The sequence below is a fragment of the Microcaecilia unicolor genome, chromosome 9, assembly GCF_901765095.1.
Source record: "Microcaecilia unicolor chromosome 9, aMicUni1.1, whole genome shotgun sequence".
Lineage (NCBI taxonomy): Eukaryota > Metazoa > Chordata > Amphibia > Gymnophiona > Siphonopidae > Microcaecilia > Microcaecilia unicolor.
Window position 1 is genome coordinate 36,220,476 of NC_044039.1, and position 27,672 is coordinate 36,248,147.

A 27,672-nucleotide genomic window follows, 5' to 3' on the forward strand; every position below is an offset into this window, starting at 1 on the left:
ACAGCAGCACCAAACACGATCCGTGTTTCGGCGCGATAAAATGCCTACCTCAGGGGTCACAATGATGCTCTAAAAACATATAAAAGAAATAAAATCATATCTTACAACAATATAAATATATAAATATCAAAACACTAGTAAAAAAAAGCCCATTTCTCATTGAAATGAAACGGGCGCTAGCAAGGTAATCACCTTCTGCCATTAATGTTTTAAGGGAAGTTCCAGCGTCCCCCCTCCCTCCCAATTCCAGGGTCCCCCCTCTCTTCCTCCCTCCCTGTTCCAGGGTCTCCCCTCCCTCTCTCCCTCCCAGTTCCAGGGTCACCCCTCCCTTCTTCCCAGTTCCAGGGTCGTCGTCCCTCCCTCCCTCCCTTCCAGTTCCAGGCCCCCTCCCTCCGAATTTTAAAAGTCATTCTGACTTACCTCGTCGGGGTTACTGCGGCTGGCAGCAGTGGTAAAAAGCGTGCAGGCTCAGCACTTCAGTTTTCCCTTCTCTGTCTCTCAGCTCTGGTCCCGCCCTCATTTCCTGTTTCTGCAAGGGTGGGACCAGAGCTGAGAGACAGAGAAGGGAAAACTGAAGTAAGTGCCGAGCCTGTATGCTTTTTACCGCGTGAGGTAAGTCAGGATGACTTTTAAAATTCGGAGGGAGAGGGCCTGGAACTGGGAGGGAGGGAGGGACGACGACCCTGGAACTGGAAGGGAGGGGGACCCTGGAATTGGGAGGGAGGGAGGGGGGACGGATGACAACCCTGGAACTCGAAGGGAGGGAACGAACGTCCGGTGGGTGAATATTATATGCAGTCTTCCCTTCCCTCGGTGGGCAGGGCACTGAGAGTGAGTGCGAGGCCTGTGGTTGGTCTCTTCTCCTTCTGATGTCACGTTTCTTTCCCTGGCAACTATACAGAGTTCCCTCGAGGGCGGGGCAATTACGAACCCTACGAACACTTCAAGGCTTCACTGCCACGCTGCCATGGAGTCAGCTTCAGAACGTTGGAGATGCGAATTATTATATTAAGATAATCAAAGAGTGTATACTTCACATAAAAACCACATGAAGGATATGTAATCATAAAATTAAATATGAATAAAATACATAAAATTGCAATATAAAAGGACAATATAAAAGGATCATTTTCAACCCACATGAATTACCATAAGATCCCATTTAAATAACAGGCAATTCATACCACAAGTGTAGCCATAAACGAAGAATAAACAATGGCACCCAATGAATAGATCACGTGGAGGGGCATTTTCGAAAGGGACATCCATGTTTTGATATGGACGTCCTTGCAAAACATCCTGACCCAGGGGCGGGGAAACCTGTATTTTCGAAACAAGATGGACGTCCATCTTTCATTTCAATAATACGGTTAGGGACAGCCAAATCCTGAAATTTTGGTCGTCCTTAGAGATGGTCGTCCCTAGACTCGGTCATTTCTGATTTTCGGTGATAATGAAAACCAAGGATGTCCATCTCAGAAACGACCAAATGCAAGCCATTTGGTCATGGGAGGAGCCAGCATTTGTAGTTCACTGGTCCCCCTGACATGCGAGGACACCAACCGGGCACCCTAGGGGGCATTGCAGTGGACTTCAGAAATTGCTCCCAGGTACATAGCTCCCTTACCTTGTGTGCTGAGCCCCCAAACCCACCCCCCAAACCCCCCCCCCCCCAGCTGTACACCACTACCATAGGCCTTATGGATGAAGGAGGGCACCTAGATTTATTTATTTATTTGTAGCATTTATACCCCGCTCTTTCCCGCTCGATAGCAGGTTCAGTGCGGCTTACAATGTATTTGTACAAAGTATAATAGAGATAACACTGTGTATGGGTACAAAGTATCCTAGAGGTAACATTATGAATGGGTACAGAGTTACACATAGATAACACAATTGTATAGAGAAGGTTAAGAGGGAGAGATGTGAAGAGAAGGAATGAGTTATGGTAGTACAAATGTAACAGGTAGGGTGGGTATGGGCCTGGGTCCGCCTGCCTGAAGTGCACTGCAGTACCCACTAAAACTGCTCCAGGGAGCTGCATACTGCTATCATGGACCTGAGTATGACATCTGAGGCTGGCATAGAGGCTGGCAATCAATATTTTAAAAGATATTTTTTGAGGGTGGGAGGGGGTTAGCGACCACTGGGGGAGTAAGGGGAGGTCATCCCCGATTCTCTCCGGTGGTCATCTGGTCATTTCGGGCACCTTTTTGTGCCTTGTTCGTAAGAAAAACACAACCAGGTAAAGTCGTAAAAGTGTTATTCAGGGACGTCCTTGTTTTCTTTTTCAATTATGGGTGAAGGACGTCCATGTGTTAAGGCACGCCCAAGTCCCGCCTTCACTATGCCTCCGACATGCCCCCTTGAACTTTGGCCGTCCCTGCGACGGAAAGCAGTTGGGGACGTCCAAAATCGGCTTTCGATTATACCGATTCGGATGGCCCTGGGAGAAGGACGTCCATCTTCCGATTTATGTCGAAGGATGGGCATCCTTCTCTTTCGAAAATGAGCCCAATAGTGGACCAATGGGGAAAGAATATGAAAAATATGAGGTTTTTCCTGTTTCCTCGTGCCTCCTGATTCCTGTCTCTAGTTATCTCCTCAGTCAGAACCAGAGCTGGGATCTGCTACCCAAACTCTTCATTTGCAGTTAGCTGGGCTTTCCCTCCCCCCTCCACTTTATATCTCCTCCTAACTTGCTTTAGCCCAGTCGTTGCAGCCATATTCCTCTGCTAGGGGACATATTCAAGGACCCCCTCCATTAGGTGTCACCTTTGGGTAATAACTGACACTCCCATCCTCATCCCCATCAGTGTGACAAGGCGGTGGTCGTAGCAAGAAGGTTGCTAGGCTGTATAGAGAGAGGTGTGATCAGCAGAAGAAAGGAAGTGTTGATGCCCCTGTACAAAACGTTGGTGAGGCCCCACCTGGAGTATTGTGTTCAGTTTTGGAGGCCGTACCTTGCGAAGGATGTTAAAAAAAATGGAAGAGGTGCAAAGAAAAGCTGCGAGAATGGTATGGGATTTGCGTTCCAAGACGTATGTGCAGAGACTTGCTGACCTGAACATGTATACCCTGGAGGAAAGGAGGAACAGGGGTGATATGATACAGACGTTCAAATACTTGAAAGGTATTAATCCGCAAAAAAATCTTTTCCAGAGATGGGAAGGCGATAGAACGAGAGGACATGAAATGAGATTGAAGGGGGGCAGACTCAAAAAAGATGTCAGGAAGTATTTTTTCACGGAGAGGGTGGTGGATGCTTGGAATGCCCTCCCGCGGGAGGTGGTGGAGATGAAAACGGTAACGGAATTCAAACATGCGTGGGATGTGCATAAAGGAATCCTGTGCAGTAGGAATGGATCCTCAGAAGCTTAGCGGAAATTGGGTGGCGGAGCAGGTGGGGGGAAGAGGGGTTGGTGGTTGGGAGGCGAGGATAGTGGAGGGCAGACTTATACGGTCTGTGCCAGAGCCGGTGATGGGAGGTGGGACTGGTGGTTGGGAGGCGGGAAATACTGCTGGGCAGACTTGTACGGTCTGTGCCCTGAAAAAGGCAGGTACAAATCAAGGTAAGGTATACACATATGAGTTTATCTTGTTGGGCAGACTGGATGGACCATGCAGGTCTTTTTCTGCCGTCATCTACTATGTTATCCCTTGTTCTGTGAATGGTACCTTCATAGGATCCCTGGCTGAAGGGGGTTGGGGGTGAACAGATGTCGGGAATTGAAAACCCAGTCTCTGTGCATAGCAGTGCCCAATACTACTACTGGACCACCAGTTTAGCATTTTATTTATTTATTTATTAGGATTTATTTACCGCCATTTTGAAGGAATGCACTCAAGGCAGTGTACAGTAATTGTTTTGCCAGACTCTGCAGAAAAGAATTCCCTTCTCTTTTTGCTGCTTTTCCTTGAATTCTAAACACAGCCGAGAGACGTCATCCTGTATTGTTGAACAATATTTCTGCATACATTAAAAGGGCACCCTGCTGTAACTCTAATGATTAGAAGGTGAAAACAATAAGAGGCCTGTAATGAAATTTAAAAAAGCTGAGTTTTGCATTTAGGAACCCAAGATAATGTCCTAACATAGGCATGGTTTTTCAACCAGCCTTAGGATCCGAAGCTTTCGCTCAACGAATGGTTAAGCTCTTTGCTGGAGGATGTGGTAACAGCAGTTAGCGTATCCGGGTTTTAAAAAGGTTTGGATAAATTCCTGGAGGAAAAGTCCATAATCTCCTGTTGAGGCAGACATGGGAAGCAACTGCTTGCCCTGGGATTTGTAGTATGGAGTGTTGCAACGATTTGGGTTTCTGCCAGGTACTGGTGACCTGGCTTGGCCACTGTTTGGAAAACAGGATACTGGGCTAGATGGACCATTGGTCTGACGCAGTATGGCTACTCTTATGTTCTTAAGTTCTGGAGACCGCACCTACGGAAAGATAGAAACAGGATGGAGTCGGTCCAGAGGGCAGTAACGAAATTAGTAAGCGGTCTTGAATGCAAAAATTATAGGGACAAGCTTATGAACCTCAACATGTATATGCTGGAAGAGAGGAGGGAGAGAGGAGACATGATAGAAACGTTTAAATATCTCAAGGGCATTTATGTACAGGAAGAGAGCCTTTTTCAAATGAAGGAGAGCTCTGGAATAAGGGGGCATATGACAAAGTTAAGAGGGAATAGGCTTAGGAGTAACCTAAGGAAGTATTATTTCACAGAAAGGGTGGTGGAGGCGTGGAATGGCCTCCCGGTGGAGGTGGTGGAGTCGAGGACTGTTCCAGAATTTAAAAAGGCATGGGATAAGCATGTGGGAACGCTTAGGAACAGGAAGTATTAGGGGTTACAGAGGATGGGCAGACTTGATGGGTCATATGGCCTTTATCTGCCATCATGTTTCTATGTTTATGTAAATTTAGGACTGTGGAACTTAGAATCCTAAATTCAGAATAGCTATTCATTTGCTTAAATTTAGCATCCAAAGTTTGATATCTAGTACTGAGAATCAGTGCCAGGCTCCAGTCCTAAATCAGCCCACATAGCCACCCACTTTTTAGTTTCCTAAATGTAGTCTCTGAATGAAATAGAAGCCTAAATTTAGGCACATATCCCCTAATACATTTTCAAAGGGGCTGTTTTAGGAGCGTAAACCTTTCCAGTACTGGCCTCTAAGTTCCTCATGGGGATGCCGTCTCCCACAAGTCACCCTGAACACGCTGATTCATTCCTGGTTTTCCCCCCACTGTTTGCATGGAAATGTAGTCCCGCTACAACACCACACACATCCAGTGGAAAACTCAGTAGTGCCTTGGCCTTTCCAGGCTGACATGGTTGAGGTGGCAGTTCGAGTTCTCACACATTAATGCTACCTATTGATGTACTGGACATCCCTCACTAAACGATATGTTATCTATACTATCATCAGCATCGAAGCAGTTTGGGAATTTATTGAAAAAAAAAAAAGATAGACATTAATTTTTTTTGTCAAACTGTTCATAACAGAAATATACTGTGGCCTCAGCTATCATCAGATGCTATGTACAGAAAAGGCAGAATTAGTCCTGGTTCTTCACTCATGAGCAGCAGCATCCCCAGCTGATCTGCAAGTCCATCCACTTTCACTGTTGTTGTTACATTTCTAACTTTAAGATGTTGTATAGTATAATTAGTTGTGAATATGCATAAGAATACTTTGTCCTTATTTTGACTTTTTTTTTTTTTGTAAACAGCTTAGTTGCTTGCTTGGATCTTTCTGGTGATGAATCAAGCCTACATAACTAAATAAATAATACATACATACTTACTCTAGTAAGGAAGAATTCTATTCCTTAATATAGAGAGTATTCCAGTATAGAAAGTACAATTTGTGGTTTCTGTCAGTAGGTAGCAGTGCAAGGATCACAGGGGAAAAGCTTCAATCCTAAACTCTCTGTTACAGGGAAAAGTATTGGAGAAAGCAGTGAGATGGGCATTGATCTTGGAATTCCAGTTGGGGGGGGGGCAAACAGGGAAAATGCCCTGGGCCCCACAGCTCCAGGGAGTAGGTTGTGCCGGCATGTGGACATGCGGTGGAGTAGGTTGTATAGGTTGTGCCGGCATGTGGACGTGCGGTGGAGTAGGTTGTGCCAGCATGTGGACATGCAGTGTAGGTTGGGTTGTGCTGGCATGTGGACGTGCGGTGGAGTAGGTTGTGCCGGCATTTGGACATGCAGCGTAGGTTGTGCCGGCATGTGGATGTGCGGTGGAGTAGGTTGTGCTGGCATGTGGACATGCAGTGGAATAGGTTGTGCCGGCATGTGGATGTGCGGTGGAGTAGGTTGTGCCAGCATGTGGACATGCAGTGTAGGTTGGGTTGTGCTGGCATGTGGACGTGCGGTGGAGTAGGTTGTGCCGGCATGTGGATGTGCGGTGGAGTAGGTTGTGCCGGCATTTGGACATGCAGTGTAGGTTGTGCCGGCATGTGGATGTGCGGTGGAGTAGGTTGTGCCAGCATGTGGACATGCAGTGTAGGTTGGGTTGTGCTGGCATGTGGACGTGCGGTGGAGTAGGTTGTGCCAGCATGTGGACATGCAGTGTAGGTTGGGTTGTGCTGGCATGTGGACGTGCGGTGGAGTAGGTTGTGCCGGCATTTGGACATGCAGCGTAGGTTGTGCCGGCATGTGGATGTGCGGTGGAGTAGGTTGTGCCAGCATGTGGACATGCAGTGTAGGTTGGGTTGTGCTGGCATGTGGACGTGCGGTGGAGTAGGTTGTGCCGGCATGTGGATGTGCGGTGGAGTAGGTTGTGCCGGCATTTGGACATGCAGTGTAGGTTGTGCCGGCATGTGGATGTGCGGTGGAGTAGGTTGTGCCAGCATGTGGACATGCAGTGTAGGTTGGGTTGTGCTGGCATGTGGACGTGCGGTGGAGTAGGTTGTGCCAGCATGTGGACATGCAGTGTAGGTTGGGTTGTGCTGGCATGTGGACGTGCGGTGGAGTAGGTTGTGCCGGCATGTGGATGTGCGGTGGAGTAGGTTGTGCTGGCATGTGGACATGCAGTGTAGGTTGGGTTGTGCTGGCATGTGGACGTGCGGTGGAGTAGGTTGTGCCAGCATGTGGACATGCAGTGTAGGTTGGGTTGTGCTGGCATGTGGACGTGCGGTGGAGTAGGTTGTGCCGGCATTTGGACATGCAGCGTAGGTTGTGCCGGCATGTGGATGTGCGGTGGAGTAGGTTGTGCCAGCATGTGGACATGCAGTGTAGGTTGGGTTGTGCTGGCATGTGGACGTGCGGTGGAGTAGGTTGTGCCGGCATTTGGACATGCAGTGTAGGTTGTGCCGGCATGTGGATGTGCGGTGGAGTAGGTTGTGCCAGCATGTGGACATGCAGTGTAGGTTGGGTTGTGCTGGCATGTGGACGTGCGGTGGAGTAGGTTGTGCCAGCATGTGGACATGCAGTGTAGGTTGGGTTGTGCTGGCATGTGGACGTGCGGTGGAGTAGGTTGTGCCGGCATGTGGATGTGCGGTGGAGTAGGTTGTGCCGGCATTTGGACATGCAGTGTAGGTTGTGCCGGCATGTGGATGTGCGGTGGAGTAGGTTGTGCCAGCATGTGGACATGCAGTGTAGGTTGGGTTGTGCTGGCATGTGGACGTGCGGTGGAGTAGGTTGTGCCAGCATGTGGACATGCAGTGTAGGTTGGGTTGTGCTGGCATGTGGACGTGCGGTGGAGTAGGTTGTGCCAGCATGTGGACATGCAGTGTAGGTTGGATTGTGCTGGCATGTGGACGTGCGGTGGAGTAGGTTGTGCCGGCATGTGGATGTGCGGTGGAGTAGGTTGTGCCAGCATGTGGACATGCAGTGTAGGTTGGGTTGTGCTGGCATGTGGACGTGCGGTGGAGTAGGTTGTGCCAGCATGTGGACATGCAGTGTAGGTTGGGTTGTGCTGGCATGTGGATGTGCGGTGGAGTAGGTTGTGCTGGCATGTGGACATGCAGTGGAATAGGTTGTGCCGGCATGTGGACGTGCGGTGGAGTAGGTTGTGCCAGCATGTGGACATGCAGTGTAGGTTGGATTGTGCCGGCATGTGGACGTGCGATGGAGTAGGTTGTGCCGGCATGTGGATTTGTTTGCTGCAGTTCAGAAAGCAAAAGTCACATGGATGCATTGTGATAACTGTGGTGTTCACTGGTAACTGTCCTGGCCATATCTCTGTGGAAGCAGATTATAATACCTGGACTGTTTTCTGCAAATATTTGTATTGTTATAAATTCCTTCACTTTAAAGAGCCATTCTTTTTCTTTGAGAGCCACAAAATCCAGTGTGCTGCATGTTCTTTTTGGAGAAAACAACTGGAATATTTTGTGCCTGTGTCCCACGTCACCACAGAATTCACTCTATGCCTTTTTGGGAGAGAAAATCCTACATTTTTTTGTGTGACTGATTTTTATCAGGTGGGTACATAATGTAATTTATTTAAAAAGTGTAGGCCTCAGTTCTGCAAAAATTCCTGAACCAAAAGGAGATATTTGTCTTTGTCCACAGGAGATTTACTCTTGTGTTGATTATTTTCATGAGCCAGTAATCAGAAATTAATCATGTGCAGAAGGGCATATGCTTCATTTAGTGCCTGTCTTTATTTACATGTAACATTATCCAATAAGCAGAGGTTGACTAGAAGATACAGATATGTCAAAATTAAACAATCGCATACTAACGCAAGAAGAAATCCATTGTACATTCAGGGAGCAGCATCAGAAAACTCCTGCACTGTGCTGCCAAGTGAACACCAGAGGACAAACCGGCTGGGTTATGACAACGAAAGAATTCTGTACAAAAGCTTGGAAATGCAAGTAGTATATGCAGGATTTGCCTTAAGATTTTGAAATGGAGAAATGGCAAAATTCAAATGTTTGTCTAGGAACGCAAGAATGCTAAGCCTGGAACTGGTGCTAGCATAATTATTGCTGTTGTGAATGGAGCTTAGATGGATGATTGCAATGGAATGGGGCCCAGTGCACATATTAACAGGTTGGCAAAACATCTCATTCAGACAGGCACATCAGCTGGGATGACTGCGGCAGATAAGTAGCTTAATCTTGATTCTCGCACTGTTCTTTCTGTGCTGTTCAGCAGCTATACTGACATAGTCTTAAATTGCCAAATAGAGGAGCCCTTTTACGGAGGGGGTTTAATGCATGCTGTTAATGCAGAGATCAAAAAGAAATTAATGTGCTTTGTTAACAGCACATGTTAACTGCCACGTTGAACACCTAACGTGAAAATTCCAGTTAGAGGTCAGGAAAGGGGCGTGGAGTGCACCTCTCAGTTAATGTGGGTATTGTTGACATGCATTAAGCATTAATGTGGTAGATAACATGGAACCATTAATTATACCTCCGGAGGCAGTTAACTGCATTTCGTGTTAAGAGCTGTGTTGTTAACGTGCAGTAGTGACCACTGTTGCGTGTTAGAAGCAAGGTTGCCTTCCCTAGTTGCTGGAGGCTAAGGATGAGCTGTCAATTGCAATGTCACTAAAAGCAAAAACAGGAAGAAAAACACATTTGATGCCATTTTTTGTTTGCCAATAATAGTGCATACTCTTGGAAAGTGTGTGCACTATTTGCACAAGTTAGTGCGCACATGAATGCACTATCAGGGAAGAGTGTGCCCTCTTTGCACGTAGTTCACATTCTTTGTAAAGAGGGTGCATTCTTAACAACATTGCTCTGAAAATGAAAATGAAGAATAACCAAAGCAAAACAAACAATGCTGCAGATGCGGACTACACGGGAAAGGAAACAAAGGTTTTTGGTCTGCTCAGCTTAAGTGGTGTAGAGCCAGGTGTAGCCTAGTGGTTAGTGTAGTAGACTTTGATCCTGGGGAACTGGGTTCAATTCCCACTGCAGATCCTTGTGACTCTGGGCAAGTCACTTAACCCTCCATTGCCCCTGGTACAAAATAAGTACCTGAATATATGTATACCGCTTTGAATGTAGTTGCAAAAAACCTCAGAAAGGTGGTATATCAAGTGCCATTAACAAGATTCCATGCACAATCTCAAAGAGTAGCAACATTCCATGTAGAACCCCAAAGAATAGCAAGATTCCGGAATCCCAAGGAGTGGAAGAGTAGCCTAGTGGTTGCTACTATTTGAGATTCTACATGGAATGTTGGTAGTGGAGGAGTAGCCTAGGGGTTAGTGCAGTAGACTTTGATCCTGGGGAACTGAGTTCAATTCCCACTGCAGCTCCTTGTGACTCTGGGCAAGTCAGTTAACCCTCCATTGCCCCTGGTACAAAATAGGTGCCTGTATATAATATGAAAACCACTTTGATTGTAACCACAGAAAGGCAGTATATCAAGTCCTGTCCCTAACTCTACTGGGATCACTCCTGGCAATTCCTGCAGACTGTTACCAGAGTTTACTTATGCAGTTAATACACCTTAACTGTAAATAATTTGTGTGGTTTGATACATAAGCCTTGTAATCTAGTCAGTGGTGTACCAAGGGTAAGGCGGTGGGTGAGGTCTGCCTTGGTAAGGGTGCATGGAGAAGTTGCATGGCTGTCGGCTCTGCCAGTCCCCTGCCCCCTCTCACGTCAACTTTCTTTTCCGGGGCAGGGGACAGGCAGAGCCGACTGCCACATGACTGCTCAGTGTACCCCTTTACTGCTTGGATGGAGGGATGAAGGGAAATTGGGGGGGGGGGGACGCAACTGAAGGAGAGGGGTGCTCCACTCCAGGTGGCAACCAAGCTAGGTACGCCACTGAATCTAGTGGATTTAAAACATAACCAAGCACATTATCATTCTGTCGCCACTCCAATAGCAAGTTAGCAACCTTAGAATTGTATAGTAATTTTAACTTAGAGTGCTCTATAAATAGATATCTATCATTACCAAGTTTAAGTAAACATTTACAGAACAAGAAACAAACATACTGTATTTGTGCCTGCAAAGCTTTTTTTCCCCTTCTTTCTCGGGTAGCACTACTCATGTCTGGAGAAAAATGCATGCAGTATCTAAGAGGAACACTAAGGTCACCAAAGGGCCTGACTGGAGTGCATTAAGGAGCTATTTTTATAAACCCTCTTTCCATATAAAAGCTATTTTACCCTGCATAACAGGGCATTTATAAAATTACCTCAATGAAGTGCAATGAAGTGCATACCTATAGGCTTCCGAAGAGTACATCTGTTCAGGGAGGAATTTGGGTGGAGTGTAAGCGGAGTCATGATTGATGTTCTAACATTGACGTCTACACCTCAGGGGCGTATCTGAGGTTCGGCGGTAGGGGGGGCAGGGGCTAGAGTGAGGGGGCACATTATAGCCCCCCCCTACCGCCGTCAACCCCCCCCCACCGCCGTCAACCCCCCCCTACCGCCGTTAACACTCCTTCCCTCCCCCGCCTACCGCCGTCACCTACCCCGAGGTCCGCTTCCTCCGGCTTTTTAAAATATTGCTTCAGCTGGCGGGGGACCCCAACCCCCCCCCCCCCCCCCGGCCAGCCCAGCCGTGATCTTTAACTTTTTCATCCTCGTCGTGCAGCGCGCTGTGAAAGTTGCATGCATCTTTAGATCCAGTTGGATGGAGTCTGACGTCGCAGCACGTTGATGTCAGACTCCATCCAACTGGATCTAAAGATGCATGCAGCTTTCACAGCGCGCTGCACGACGAGGATGAAAAAGTTAAAGATCGCGGCTGGGCTGGCGGGGGGTTTGGGGTCCCCCGCCAGCTGAAGCAATATTTTAAAAAGCCGGAGGAAGCAGACCTCGGGGTAGGTGACGGCGGTAGGTGAGGGAGGGAGGGTTAACGGCGGTAGGGGGGTCCGGGGCAAAACCTGCGGGGGCCCAGGCCCCTGTGGCCCCACGCAGATACGCCCCTGCTACACCTGAGTGGTCATAAATGTCTTTGGTAGTGGGCTTCACTAATTATTAAGTTGGGGCCACTTTGGATACAAATGAACTGAAGGAGAACTGCCAAATATCCTCCCACGTGGGGCTGCAACAGCTACAAAACTGCTGAAGAGTGTGTTTCAATGACATCCATCCCACCAGTTCTCTTTCACACTTTTCATTAGGGGTATCCTCAAGAAGGTGGGCATTTCCATACATAGAAAAATGTAGGCAGATAAAGACCATATTGCCTATCCAGTCTGTCCATCCATGTCATCTACTGTCCCTTAAAGATCCTATGTACTTATCCCAAGCTTGCTTGAATTCAGTTACTGTTTTCATGTCCACTGGTTCCACCAGGAGAATTCGCCACTCTTTCCATTAAGAAGTATTTCCTCAGGTTAATTCTGAGTCTATCCACTCTCACCTTCATCCTGTGCCCTCTTGTTCCAGAGCTTCCTTTCTATTGCAAGAGACTCGCCTCATGTGCATTTATGCCGCATAGGTATTTAAATGTCTCTATCATGTCCCCCCTCTCTCACCTTTTTTTCAAATTATACAAATTGATAGCTTTAAGTCTGTCCACATACGCCTTACGACAAAGACAACTGGCCATTTTAGTAGCTGCCCTCTGGATCAACTCCATTCTATTTATATCTTTTTGAAGGTGTGGTCTTCAGAATTGTATATAGTTTTCTAAATGAGATCTCACCAGAATCGTATACAGGGGCATCATCACCTCCTTTTTCCCACTTTTTCTCTCCCTATGTACCCAAGCATCCTTCTAGCTTTCACCGTTGCCTTTTCTTTTTTTTTTTGTTACATTTGTACCCCGCGCTTTCCCACTCATGGCAGGCTCAATGCGGCTTACATGGGGCAATGGAGGGTTAAGTGACTTGCCCAGAGTCACAAGGAGCTGCCTGTGCCTGAAGTAGGAATTGAACTCAGTTCCTCAGTTCCCCAGGACCAAAGTCCACCACCCTAACCACTAGGCCACTCCTCCACTTTCTACCTGTTTGGCTACCTTAACATCATCATATACAATCACTCCCAAGTCCCACTTCTCTTTTATGCACAAAGGTTTTTCACCCCTTGTATCGTTCCCTCAGGTTTTTGCAGCTCAAATGTATTACCCTGCATTTTTTAGCATTACATTTAAGCTGCCAACTTCCGGACTATTCCTCCAACTTTACTAAGTCCTTCCTTGTGTTACCCACACCATCAGGGGTGTCTGCCCTTTTGCAGATTTTGGTATCATCCGCAAAGAGACAAACCTTACCAGATAGCCCTTCAGCAATATTGCTTCCAAAAATGTTAAAAAGTACCAGCCCAAGAACCGGACCTTATGACACACCACTGTTTACTTTTCCTCACCACTCTTCTCCAAATGCATTCTTTTCATCTATTCAGAAATACCTCATCCTTCAGGTAATGAATCAAATTGTGTAGTCTATATTCACAAGGTGGGGACAATATAATCCAGAATAAGCAATTCTTAGCCCTACACCAACAATTCTCACATATAGCGGGTAGAATTGACCTCAGCAGTGATTTGTTTCACACTAGAATATCACCTAGTGATTCACTGTAATCATCATCGGTCTTACCCAACAATTTGATATTCTCTAGAAACTTTTTGTATTTTATATATGTACATTTTTTTATGTATACTTCTTCATACATTAAAAAAGCATTACTTAGCCATCAGCATTTAACAGAATTCTTTGAGAAAAATAAGCGTTCCATCACATTTAACAGAATTCTTCCAGAAAACTAAGTCCAGGTAGATTCATGTGATGGTTTCCTTCCAATTAAATGCTGCCTTTAGTGACCTTGAGTGATATTCACTGTGACCTAGTCTCGGCACTGAGTCTTTTGGTTCTTTTCCTTGCACTCTAATCTTATGGGTCTGTCTTCTTGGCCTCTTCTCCCTGCAAGGCAGACTCTCCCATCTTGTCCCAGGGCATGCTGCTCAACTCTACATTTTCCTGAGAAAGCAGACTCCCTTTTTCACCTTCAAGCAATCCCATTCACACCTCCCTTTTTCTTTAAGCCTAAACTTTCAAGCACCATCCTTAAATAAATAATTCATTTTACAAATGTCCTATGTCCATTTCTCTACAATATCATCAGCAATTGTAAATATCCAGTACAAAGACATTTGCCCTTGGGCTGATAGACTCCTGATTTCAACCTCTGCACGTTGTAGGTACTGTTCTAATTTCAGTGGTGTACTAAAGTCTGGAATAAGTAGCTTCAAATGCTGTTTTGAAACTTCAGTATGCAAAATTTCACTTATCTGTAGATGTTATGGTGGAACATCATACATTGTATTTCAGTGTTCACTCTTTAAAATGCAACTAATTGTATGTGTTGGATATGCATCCTTATTGTCCACTGTTTAGCGAATAGTAAAGTTAAGCAGAATGGGATCCTGCAGCAAAAGTGGGCCCAACTTCAGCCAATCAGTTACATAATTCTGACCACAATACGCCTCACCTCAGCTACTCAGGCAGTAGTTTGACAACTATGGAGTGGCCGTTTCTTCATCCATAGTGTGTAGAAGATGCCTGGAATGTGGGTTGAGGGGATGTAAAGCAAGAAGAAGCTGTTGTTGACAGAGGCACAGAAGAAGTACTGAGTCAAGTGAGCAAAGAGGTACTCAAAATGGACTAGTGAGATATGGGAAAAGATACTTTTCAATGACGAAAGCACTTTCTACCTCTTTAGAGACTGGGCAATTTCCAAGTGAAGAATGCAAGCCAGCATGTTTTGAATGAGTGTGTCAAACATCTGTTGAAGATCATGGCCTGGGATTGCATGACAGCAAGTGGTGTTGGGATGTCTACAAATCATCATCAGCATGGTAAATGCCAAGGAATACATCAAGATACTACAGAAGTGCATGATTCCATCAGTAGAGAAAGTTTTTCCAGTTCACTACGTATTCTAGGACAATGCCCCTTTCCATTGAGCAAAAGCAGTTGTTGACTGGAAGAAATCCAAGAAGATCTCTGCCTTTGTTTGGCTAATCCAGTCACTAGACTTGAATCCAGTTGAGAACCTGTGGCATGAAATAGCACTAGAAATATTCAGGTGGTATCCTGGATCAAGGAGGAATACTCACTGCAGCCTGGAATCAAGTGGTCACCAGCCACCATCTTCTAAAGTTGGTCCATTCAATGCCAGGACAGTGCAAGGCCATCTGCAAGATTAAAAGCTGACCTACCAAAGGCTGGCCATCATTTAGACACACCCAAATGGCCACTTTCTTGACACATTAAAAAAAAATAATTCCTTTATTTTAATCATATATTGGGGTACATCTTCTGAACAGCAGCTGAGACACACTAAAATTGCAATGTATAGATTAGTACCTGTGTTTTATGTAAGATGTGTTTATGACTGAAACAGCATTATAGAATCATTGTGCAGGAAGCCACAAAGAAGAATAGCATTAAATAAGTAAGGCTGCACTTTAATCGCGGTTAGCACCACAATTAATGTGTTAAATTATTAATAGTGATTAAAAAATGTAATTGTGATTAATAATCATGTGCTGCCTTTTTTCCCAGACCTTCCCGCGGCTCTTCCTCCCCTTCTGGACCTTTCTGCGGTTCTCCCTCCCCCTGCAGTACCTTTTGAACAGCAAGTCTTTGGCTCTGCAGGCCAGCAGCAGCCCTACTGAAAGGCTGCCTGCAGCCTGCAACAGGCCTTCACTCTGACCCAGCTCACCCCTTCTGCAAACAGGAAGTTACATCAAGAGGTGGGCTGGGTCAGAGGGAAAGGCCTGGTGCAGGCCGCAGGCAACCTTTCGGTATGGCTGCCGCTGGTCTGCAGGACCAGAGACTTGCTACTTCAAAAGGGACTGGGGAGGAGGGAGACCCATGGTCATTTCCAGGAGGGGAGAGAGGCTGAAGTCTTTGCTTAAAAATATACTCTTGGTGCGGGGGGGGGGGGGGGGGAGGGAGAGGAGCCACAGGCAGGTACAAGGGGAGGGCACTTGAGAGAGGTGCGGGGGGAGGGGTCTTGAGACAGCCACAGGGCAAGGGGGACGAGAGAGCTACAGGGGGACTTGAGAGAGCCACAGGGGTAGAAGGGGGGGGGCTTGAGAAAACTACAGGGGGCCTTGAGAGAGAGCCATGGGGGACTTGAGCCATGGGGCAGGGGGGAGAGAGCTGGGCATTGGGGGAGAGATGCCAGACCTTGGGGGGAGGGAAGGGGGGAATGGAGAGAGAACCGTTAACAGGGCTAAAAGGGGAAGAAGAAATGGTGGATTGTGCAGAGGGGAAGGAGGAAATAGGGAGAGAAGTCAAACTGAGGGAGAGAAGGAGAGAGGGAGGGCAGTGGAGTGATGAGAGAGGGAGAGATGTTGGGCTCAGAGGATAAGAGGGAGGGAGGGGAGAGAGAGAAAGAAAGATAATGGATCTGAAGTCAAGAGAGTGGAGAAAAGGAAGAAAAAAGAGAGAAGTGTTGGACGGGGGGGGGGGGGGGGGGGGGGGGGGTGTTGGGAGAGAAGGAAGAGAGAGAGAGAGATAATGAACCTGAGGGAGGGCAGTAGAGGGAGAAGAGAAAGATGTTGGGATCAGAGAGAGAGAGAGAGGGAGGGAACGAGGGGAGAGTGATAATGGACCTGGGGTTGGTTGGTGAGGTTGCTGAACCCTCACCAGCTAAAGAAATCTGCTGCCTGAGTCTCCCCCTTCCTTCTTGTATTGCCTCAGGAACGAGGAAGTCAGTGGCATGCCTCCAGCCACCGACACTTGCAGTCCCCAAGTTTGTGCATGAACTGAGCATGCTCAGAAAGTGGTGGATGGAGGCACCCCGCTGACTTCTTCGTTTCTGAGGCAGTACAGGGAGGAAGGGGGCCGCTGTGGCAGTGGATTTCTTCAACTGAAGGTATGATACCAGGGAGAGGGGAGGAAATGTGTGGCCCCCCCCCCCCATGGACTACTGGTTATGCCCTGCATTTAATTGTACAATTAATCACGATTAAAAATTTAAATCAAAAACAAAACTCTATAAATAAGCACACATTTTAAAAACAAAAATGAAATGAACGCCAATGATACTGAAATTCCACATTACAACCTATTCCTGACTTTCGCACACTACTGTATATTGCCATAAATAGTTGAAATTCAGGAAATGAGGGTCTTTGTGGATGTTGGCGTGCTGTTGGGTTTAACTATCCGGATAGTAAATGCATGTGTATGCTTTGAGGCCAGAAACACCATTGCCCTGCTTCCCCCCACCAACCTTCTCTGATAATCATGACCAACAAGCCCATGTCGGATGCCATTTTCTTTCCTCTTATTAATTTGGTTTGTTGAAGTTTACAGTGCTAAAAACCGCAGTGTGTAATAACCCCCAACTGTAAAAACTAGTCATAAAAGAAAAGACAATCAGATCCTGCACAAAACACATTATGGCAGTCAATATGTCATGGAAGGTCACACGTGAAATGTGACCAAATACCATTACTGAAATTTATTTGTGTATGGGCAGCTGTTGAGACCAGTGTTCACATCTGCATCTTATTTTAAACAGAGTTCTGCCAGACCATATGTATTTCCAGAATGACATCATTCTGGAATGGTGGAAAGTATTTCCTTTTTAATTCCTATGCTATCTTGTCTTCCTCCGATCCATATTTTTTTCAGAATCTCATAGACTATAGTTTGGAAAGTATGTGCTATAATTATTTCAGTATTTTTCATCTTCTCTCATTCTCTGTTCTTAAAATCTCGCTAAATTCCCAAACCTGGTCCTGGAGGCACCTTAGCCAGTCAGTTTTTTTCAGGATATCCACAATTAATATTCATGAGAGAGATTTGCATGCACTGCCTTCACTGCATGCAAATGAATCTCATGAATATTCATTTTGGATATCTTGAAAACCTGACTGGCTGGGGCGCCTCCAGGACCAGGTTTGGGAACCACTGCGCTATATAGTATTAAACCTCGTGCCACCAAACGTGTTAATGTTGAGAAATTATTTTGCTGCTGAAGAGGCTAATTTCCAGCCTTCCTGCAGGGCTTGCAGACCTATGAGAGACATGGCATGAAAGTTAATTTTCAAAGGGAAACACTTTTTTGAAATTCCCTTTTTAAAAGTGATGGTCTAGTGGGGACTGAGAATACTTCTGTGCAAATGCTCCACTGGGAAATGTGCACAGGAAGATAAAAGTAAACTTCCCCTTGCATTCCTTGCTCAGCCAGCTCCACCCTCAGGCCTGTCCCTTTCCCCACCATAAAAATATGCACACTATGGGGCAGCCTGTGTACTTTTCCCATTGAGGGGAACAGTTTTCAAAGGGCCCTTTTCTGTGGGTAAGTACGCATTTACTTGCACAGAATCTCTTTCAAATATGTCCCATGGTATCCACTCTTGCAGAAAGTGTTCTGATTGTTAAACCAGTTTTATATCTGAACACAGCTGACTGTATTCTCATAGGAGTCAATATTCAAAGCAATTTAAACAACCAGAACTGGTTTCTGGACGTTTAAATCACTTGGGGGGGGGACGCGGCACAAAAGAGATAGAAGTGGAAAGGAGAAACAGGGGTGATTTGATACCCTTGCTCCATAATTTCCAGATCTGATACTTGTGAGATTCCCTCCCCTAGTTAGGCTGTGTTTCAAGTAGAGAATGACACGGGAACAAAGTTTGTCTCCATCCCCGTGGGTTCTGTCTCCGTCCCCACCCCCATCCCATCGGGTTCTGTCTCCATCCCCATCCCGTCCCCGCAGACCCTGTCTTTGTCCCCGCCCCCTCAGGTTCTTTCCTTGTCTCCGTCCCATCCCCGTGGGCTCCGTCCTCATCTGCAGAAGCCTCAAACACTTATGATTTTATATTTAAATCCTTTTATTAAAGTATAATAAGGAACAATATGCTGTGCAACTGTTGCTTATAAATCACAAATAGAAAACAATAATAACAACGAGCAACTATAATAACCCTCCTCACCACCACCCTCTACCCTTCCAACCCCAACAATAGCTGACTTCTACTACCCCAAGGAATCCTAATCCACCCTGTTAAAGTGCCCAGGGGTACAAAATACAACCCATTCTGTATGCCCTAGTGGGGGAGAAATATGCCCTATGAAGCACTGTTATGATTTTGTTTGAAAATCTTTTTATTGACAAGTAGTGCAAAAACAGGGTTACAATGCATAACCATCAATATAGGAAGGAAAAGCATAGAAAGCAGTAAGGCATTACAATGGGTATAATTGACTGTGTCCGCAAAGTCCTGTTAAGCAATCCACTTGTATTTTATAGTAACAAAGAAACAAAAGGAACCGAGCCCCCCCCAACCTAAAATCCAACCCCCCTCACCCATCTATCCCCCCCCCCCCATCCTGTGTCCAGGACTTATGAAACAGACACAATAGTAGGAGGTGTAGCAAGTAGCCGTTCTAAACAACGCTTCCACAAACCACCGTATTCCACATGGATGGTGAGTTTTGGTTAGCGGACACTTGCATGAAGATAGTATCCAAAGTGGTGAAAGTGGCAAAGGTACCATCTGGTCTTTTCAAAGATGCAAAGAAATGTTGGAGCTGTAGGAAGGAGTAAAAGTATTTTTGCGGGATGCTCCAAGCTAACTGACATTGTGAAAAGGGCAGTGTCCGCGCCCCAGGGCCACTGCCTGTCCAACATATCTACACCCCCCTTTATCCCATGCCCCAAAAGAATTCGGTCTAGCTCTCCTGTCTTCCACAGTTCTTCCTGCAATAGAAGATGTCTTCTCAGAAGATGTGCTGGTAGCAGAAATGTAAAGGATCCCCCATGCAAATTTTGCCAGTTGTGGCCAGCATGTTTGCTTGTTTTTCCAAAAAATTCAAAATATCGTTGTCTACATCACTCAAACATAAATAAGAGTCCAGTTCATTAACAGGCTTCAGAGTAGAGAGTGACACGGGGACAAAGTTTGTCCCCGTCCTCGTGAGCTCTGTCCCCGTCCCCGCGTTTACTGCGGGTCCCCGTCTCTGTATCATTCTCTATTTTCAGGCTACCCCAAGCAGATTTTGATGAGAATATTTGTCCACATTTGGGGCCCTGTTTACAAAGGGGCGCTAGCGTTTTTAGCATACGCTAACCTTGGTCTGTAAACCTTGTTCATTTATGTATACTGTATATATTTTTTTAGTCTGGACATCGGACATCTTTGGGGAAAAAGATCTTCAAGACTGTTTGAGGAAATATTTTTCTAGATATACTGACTTACCCCACATGTCTGTCATAACAAAACAGAACTGGAGATGTTATTGAGGAAATTGAGCTGTGTCACCAGTCATCCCTGTTTCCTTTTGATCTTTTCCTAAACTTTGCTGACACATGTGTTTGTTTCCTGGTGCAGACCTCTGAGTCCAGAATCCTGGAGGTTTCAGACAACAGCTATGCAAATATTTGTTTATTGTCAGAAGCCCTGCTGCATTATCCCAGTGATCGGAGCACAGTCTCACCTCACACTGCCGCCTGCTCTTCCCTTCCCTTTCAGGCTTTCACCCACTCACTCAGGCTCTGAAAGTCTCTGTTTTTTTTTTTTTTAAGAACTCTATAAGACAGATCGGGTTCACATGGCAAAATACTGTACTCGCTTTCTCTGTACTTCAGATTAACGGCATCTCTCCTGAGAAAGACAACCTCAAGACTGTCATCATACATTGAAGAGAAATGGAGCTAGAAGCAAGTGCCAGCCTGATGACCGTTGCTCTGCTTGTGGTCTTCGTAACACTTCTGGCTTGGTGAGTGGAATCATAATTGACGTTTGTCTATTAGGTGGAATAATTTGCTTGAGTTCTATGGTCAGGGCTGGTCTTAAGCAGGGGTGAGAGGAGCATTCACATAGGGCCCCACGCCTTTAGGGGCCCCGAGGAGCTCCCTTCTGCTCCCCACCACTGCCACGATCTGACTCCTTGCCTCTCTTCCCTCAAGCTGCAGGGTGCCCTCCCGGCACATACCTGAGGACGCCCTGGTGGTGTGGTGGAGTCTTCAGGGCAGGAAAGATCCCCAGTCTTTCCTGCCCGCTGCCGGCGCTGATGCCTTGTTGCTGCATCGCTCTTTAAAAATGGCTGCCGAGACTATTGGCTCAGGCAGCCATGTGAGTATTCAATTACTATTTCATTATTGCTACCAAGTATTACATATTAAGTGGATTTGTTTTAATTAATTTATGTAGTCCTTACATGCACATGCTTTTGCTTTTTAAACCCCAAGGTTTCCTATGATAGCATTGTGCATATTTGAATTAGTTTTTCTGCACAAGTTTTGCTTGATTTATCTTTATTTGAAATTTTAAAAAAATGTTTAAAATGCATCTTGCCAATGAGGGGTGGTGCCAGTGGCGTTCCTAGCCTGGATGGCACCCGGGGCGGATCGCTGATGCGCCCCCCCCCAGCAAAATGACACCCCCCCGGGTGCACGCCGCTGGGGGGGGTGCCGCGGCGTGCGCAAGTCGGCTCCGAAAAGTTTGCTAACTTCGCTCGTTCGCTGCAGCTCCCTCTGTCCCGGAACAGGAAGTAACCTGTTCTGGGGCAGAAGGAGCTGCAGCGAACGAGCGAAGATAGCGAACTCGGAGCCAGGCGCGAGCCGCGGCACCCCCCAGCACGTGCACCCGGGGCAGACCGCCCCCACCGCCCCCCCCTTGGTACGCCACTGGGTGGTGCTAGCTGGGGTAGGGGGCCCCACCTAACTGATCTGCACAAGGCCCCGCAATTGCTAAGACCAGTCCTGTCTATGGTGATTCTTTTTTTTTTTTTAATACTGTTTTTATTGGCAAGAGTAACAGACAAAACATTTCCACCCATCCACTGTTCCTGCTCACCATTACATTGCCATGTATTTGAAATGTAACAGTTATCTGTTCTATGGTGATTCTAAACTAGAGTTTACTCACAGATGTTTAGACGTGCCGTATACTTATATATTTTTGTTTGCCTGAATGTGAATCTAAAGCAGGGGCAGACTGACTATTCGGGCAACCGGGCAGTGCCTGAGGGCCCAGAGGCTCTGCCCGGATTCTCACTTGACACTACAGCTCTCCCCGGTCCTACCTTTAAAAGCGTGCCGCTGGTGATCTAGTGGCCTGTGTGAGGGGGAACGTGTTTTTTCCTGCCTGTTGTGCTGCCACTGTTCCCCTTGTCCGCCACCGCCGCACTTTAAAAATGGCGGCTGAGACTCCCTGTGGAAATCTCGTGAGACTGTCGAGACCCGCAAGACTACCGCAGGAAGTCTCGGCCGCCATTTTGAAAAGACGGTGATGCCGGCAGGCGGGGGAATAGCAGCAGTGCAGTGGGCAGATAAGAACATGCTCCCCCTCTGCAGAGACCACCAGACCACCAGGGCCCTTCAGGTAGGACCGGGGCAGTGGGGGTGTCGGCTGTGGCAGTAGGGGGGCAGCAGCGTGGCAGTAGAGGGGGTGTTGGGTAGCGGCCGGGCGGGGGACCCAGACAACCCTCAGTGCCCGGGGGCCCAGATCACTGTCAGTCCACCCCTGATCTGAAGTCTATGTTTCTGGTTTATACAAGTGGTTTCTGGAGGGCAGGTGATCTTAAAGCATTGAAGGACAATGCCTAAGAAGGATTTTGGTTAACAGGGGTCTTTTAGAGCCCTTTGCATTTAGAAAATAAAATAGGTCTGAATTTGACTTCTAAAATAGCTTTCCTTTTGTTGATAGTTGACTTACAAAAATGTAAGACTACAGCCCTTTTAGATATGGACATTTTTAAACAACAATATAACAAAATTATAACATTTTCAGAAGTATAAAACTTTTAAATTAAATAAAATTTATTGACATTATTTATGTCTGCTATCTTTTCTGGTCTATTTATTTTGTCAAGATATGAATATATCGGTCCATGTCTAAATTTGAATGTCCACATTTGTATGTTATTTTTTGTTTTTAATTTCATAACATTTATATTTCTGAAAATGTCATAATTTTGTTGTGTTGTTGGCTTTTTAATAGACCCCTGATGCAGGTGCTTTGCTGAAATATGGCCCATGTTAGGTCCTTTTAACAAACTTTAAATGCCAACTCACCCTTGGAGGCCCACTGTCTTTTTTTCACTTGGCTTGGTTTCTTGTGCTTTGGACTCCCCTTCTCCTGTTCTACATTGACATTTTTAACAACCCAGAATTATAGTTTAATGTGACCTTTTCTCACCTAAGTCTACAGTTAATAGAACTGATGAAGAGAGGATAACTCTTGAAAGCTTGTCAAAAGATAACACCTACAATTTGTTGTTGACATAGAGAAAGGAAAGATCCTAAGGCACTAGTTCTCAACCAGTGTGTCAGGTCACACTGCTATGTCCTCAAGAGGTGTGTCACCCAAAATTTGGCATAGACAGCAAGCCTGTGCTTTTCATAACAACTATCTGTGCCTGTAAGCTGGGAAGAGCAGAGATTCAGAAAATCCGGTATTTGTTGGTTTCCCCACTAACCACCAATATAGCGCCTGCAACTGGAAGTGTTGCAGGTCTGCTGTCCATAGGTATTGTTTGCTACTAATTTCTGAGTAGCATATATGCTGAGTTTTGTTATTTCACAGTATCTGGCAGTAGAGGGATTTTGTGTTGCTGTTACTGAAGTGACACTAGTATTTGAAACTATATTTGTATGACAAGCTGTAAGGGGAAAAGCTCTATGACAACATTTTTCAACCAGTGTGCCATAGAGCTGCTTCCCTCCCCTCCATCCATGGCCAGCATTTCTCCTCTCTCCCCTTCCCGCCATCCATGTGCATCTCCTTCCTCTGTCTTCCCTCCCCTACATCCATGTCCATAATGTCTCCTCTGTTTTCTCTTCCTTCCATCCATGTCCAGCATTTCTCCTGTCACCCCTCCCCTCCATCCATATGCATCTACTTCCTCTGTTTTCTTTCTCCTCCATCCATGTCCAACATGTCTTCTTTCTCCCTTCCCCTCCATCCATGTCCAGCATTTCTTCTTTCTCCCTTCCCCTCCATCCGTGCACATCTCCTTCCTCTGTCTTTCCCCCTCCATCCCTGTCCAACATTTCTCCTCTCTTCTCTGTCCTCCACTCCATCCATGTCCAGCATTTCTCCTCTCTCCCTTCCCCTCCATGTGTATCTCCTTCCTGTCTTCCCTTCCCTCCATCCATGTCCAGAATTTCTCCTGCCCTCCCCTCCATTGATGTCCAGCAACTCTCCTCTCTGCCCTCCCCTCCATCCATCCACGTCCAACAACTCTCCTCTCTCCCCTCCATCCATGTCCAGCAACTCTCCTCTCCTGCCCTCTCCTCCATCCATCCATATCAAGCAATTCTCCTCGCTCCCCTGCCCTCTCCATCCATCCATGGCCAGCAATTCTCCTCTCTCCCCTCCCCTCCATGTCCAGTGATTTCTCCTCTGCCCTTCCCTCCCATTCATGTCCAGCGAGTCTCCTTTACCCCTATCTTCTCCTCCCATCCATGTCCAGTTACTTACCCCAGCCCCACCTGCCCGCCCTCTTCTCCCCCGACATCCCCCTTTTCATTCCTGCCGCCCTGCAGGTTTAAATCTTTTATTTTACCTCAAGTTGCAGCGGCACCGGTGAAAGCATTAGGCTCTGGCTTGCCTTCCCTTCCCTCTGTTTCCCGCCCTCGCGGAAAGAGGAAATTACATCAGAGGAGGGCAGGACACTGAGAGGGAAAGGAAGGATAGAGGCGAGCCGGAGCCTGCTGCTTTTACTGGTGCCGCTGCGAGTTGAGGTAAAATAAAAGATTTAAACCCCCCCCAGGGTGGCAGGAATGAAAGGAGAGCTGTCGGTGGAGCTGAGGGCGGTCAGGTGGGATCCGAGACCTGCCTGCAGGTGAACCGCCTGGGCGGCGGTGAGCATGGCTTGTGGTGCCCTCCAGAGGTTGGCGCCCCCCTGCCATGCTTACCACGCTTACCGGGTTCCGCCGGCCCTGATAGGATACATAACAAAGAAATTAAGAAAGTAATTTTTTTTTTGTAAGAACCCAATTATACAATACAGTATCATAGACGTACTGGGATAACTATTGATGTTTAAACATCTAGAAACTCTATTATGAATGAGAAATTGTACATGAAGCAAAGAGAAGGTTAATGGTAAATAGAGTAATAACCAATTCAGGTAATAATTAGTTGTTCTTGTGAGGGTTTGTTTGTTTTTTTTCATTAGTATGTAAACTGCTTTGTTCTGTGTATCCAACTAAAGCAGTATAGTAAGTGTAGAATAAAGAGTTTGTTAGCTGTACTAAACTATACTAAATTGTGGGCAAATGGCTGGGACGTGTATTCCTACGAATTAACATGTGTACAATCAATTTGTGCATGCAAAAGTATTCTTCCATACATATGGGGCTAGATTCTGTGTGTGGCGCCTATAAAACCGGTGCTGAACGATACCCACTTAAACTGTATTCTATAAGCCGCACCTAAAGTTCAGCACGATTTATAGAATACACACGTAAGTGGGGAGTTGCATGTAAATTTAGGTTCAGCCATTTGTACCAATGAAAACATGGTGCAAATGCCCACGCCTAAATTTACTCACAGAGCACTGTTATTCTGTAATTATGGGCCATATTCTATATATGGCACCTAAAAATCCACGTGGTAAAGATTTAAGTGGCGACTAGAATACGCAAGTTCGGTATTAAAACCAAGCATGCGCAACATGAGGGGAAGAAGGGCAGGCAATGTAAGGAGAGCAGCGCTGGAGAAATGCTTCAGCTGGCGGGGGTTGGGGACCCCCGCCAGCCAAGATATGTAGCGTTGCGGTGGGGGGGAGGAGCGGCGGGGAGTTGAGTCAAAATGTGGCCCCCCCCCACTTTGGCTCTGGCCCCCCCACCCCCCGCTTCGAGGTCTGACTATGCCCCTGGTTGCCACACTGCTTGTTTCCGAAAGGCGTAGGCAGCATCACCACATTGTGGAACACTGAAATGGTAGCTTCCTCTTGTCCAAAGCTAAGTATACTCCAAAGCTTTGCATTGCCCAGAGCGTGACAGCATTTCAGAATGTGTGTACATGCTCGTTTCCAAACCCCATCCAAACATATTTGACTTTGTTTCACAAAAAGCACTGGGACACATGCCGACCTGCAGGTTTTTCTGTCACTGTGTTTGGGGGTTGTACGCAGTGTCATTGTGGAGGTTGTCGTGACATATAGTACTTTATTCCATATTCTCTACAATTCTGGATACCAAAATATTTAAATATTTCCTCACGAAGGTCAGAAGAGCCAAGGAATGTTTTAAACTCAGCAGGATTCTGCTGTATTTGATGTTCCTTAAAATGGCAACATATGCAGAGTGGTTAGTTTAAACATTTCAGAGACTGTTTTGAAAGACTGCTAATGAACCGATCTCATTAATTTTAAAGTTCATTTCCCTTGTGTGTTGTAACTAAGACTGAACTGAAACTGATTGTTTTGCTCCCTGAAGAACTGTTACCATTGTGATTACATATTTTCAAATCCTTTTAGAAAATGATGTTTAGGCAACTTAATGGCTAGTCAGGTCTGGAGTTTGGAAGAATAGGTATATTCAAGATTTTCTCCATGCTACTATTACTACGTGATGTAGTAAGGATTTCATCATGGAAAAAATCTGAGGTAAAACCACTGCACAGAAGCATTGGCGCCAACTCCGTGGGTGCTGTGGGTCTCGAGCACCCCCTTGCGGAAACACGAAATGAGGGCGGGACCAGAGGCAGAGCTGAGAGCAACGAGAAGGGAAGGCAGGCTGAAGTGCTACTACTACTACTACTACTATTTAGCATTTCTATAGCGCTACAAGGCATACGCAGCGCTGCACAAACATAGAAGAAAGTCCCTGCTCAAAGAGCTTACAACCTGCTCATGCTCGCCTTTCACTCCTGCTGCCGCCGGGACCCCGGTAAGATGACTTTTAAGTTATGGGCGGCATGCAGGAAGGCGAGGGGCAGGCGAAGGACTGTTGTGGGAGTGGGAGAAGAGGTCGGGCTGGAATTCGAGTCGGAGGGAGGGATGGGGGAGTCTGGAACTCTGAGGAGAGGGAGGGAGGGAGGCCTGGAACTCTGAGGAGAGGAGGGGGGGCCTGGAACTCTGAGGAGAGGGCGAGGGGAGGGGGAGAAATGCACCACCTGTAAAAAAAAAAAAAAAATTAAGCACCCCCAATCATTTTGAAAAGTTGGCTCCTATGCACAGAAGGACAGTGCAGTCCGAATTCAAAGCAAAAGGACAGGCAGTTGCACCCAGTGTAAAAAATACTGCACTTGCTGCTGCTTTTAATTTAACCCTTAGCAATGAATCTTACTACAGTCTTTGACTTTCTAGATCAAGAGGTAAAGGCTTACTGGGGGCAAAGTGTAGCAGTTCTGACCCCCAAGGCAAAACCTAGTAGTTGTTAACAAATGTGTGTACCTGAAGATTAGAGGGTGGCCAATGTAACCCTGATTTTTAAGGGGGTTTCCAGGGGTGATCTGGGAAATTTCAGACTGGTAAGCCTGACTTCAGTGCTGAGCAAAATAAATAGTGGAAACTATTATAAAGAATAAAGTTATGGAACACATAGACAAACATGGTTTAATGGTACAGAGTCGGCATGGATTCAGCCAAGGGAAGTCTCGCCTCACCAATTGGCTTCATTTCTTTGAAGGCGTGAATAAACATGTCGATAAAGGCAAGCCAGTTGATGATGTGTATCCTTTTCACAACGTTCCTCATGAGAGACTCTGGAGAAAATTGGTGCTATTTAATATATTTATTAATGATCTGGAAATCGGAACAGCAAGTGAGATGATTAAATTTGCAGATAACAAAACTTTCAAAGTTG

The 27,672-nt window shown here is 46.3% G+C and overlaps 1 protein-coding gene across 4 annotated transcripts in view; it reads left to right on the forward strand.

Annotated features, from left to right (window-relative positions):
- TBXAS1 (thromboxane A synthase 1) overlaps positions 1-27,672 on the forward strand; it is a 417,384-nt gene that overhangs the window by 45,250 nt on the left and 344,462 nt on the right. For all 4 annotated transcript variants that reach the window (XM_030213914.1, XM_030213915.1, XM_030213913.1 and 1 more), the window contains one exon: positions 20,500-20,630. In XM_030213914.1, coding sequence (XP_030069774.1) covers positions 20,560-20,630 — 71 coding nt within the window. In that variant the 5' untranslated portion in view covers positions 20,500-20,559. The remainder of the gene's footprint in view (positions 1-20,499; positions 20,631-27,672) is intronic.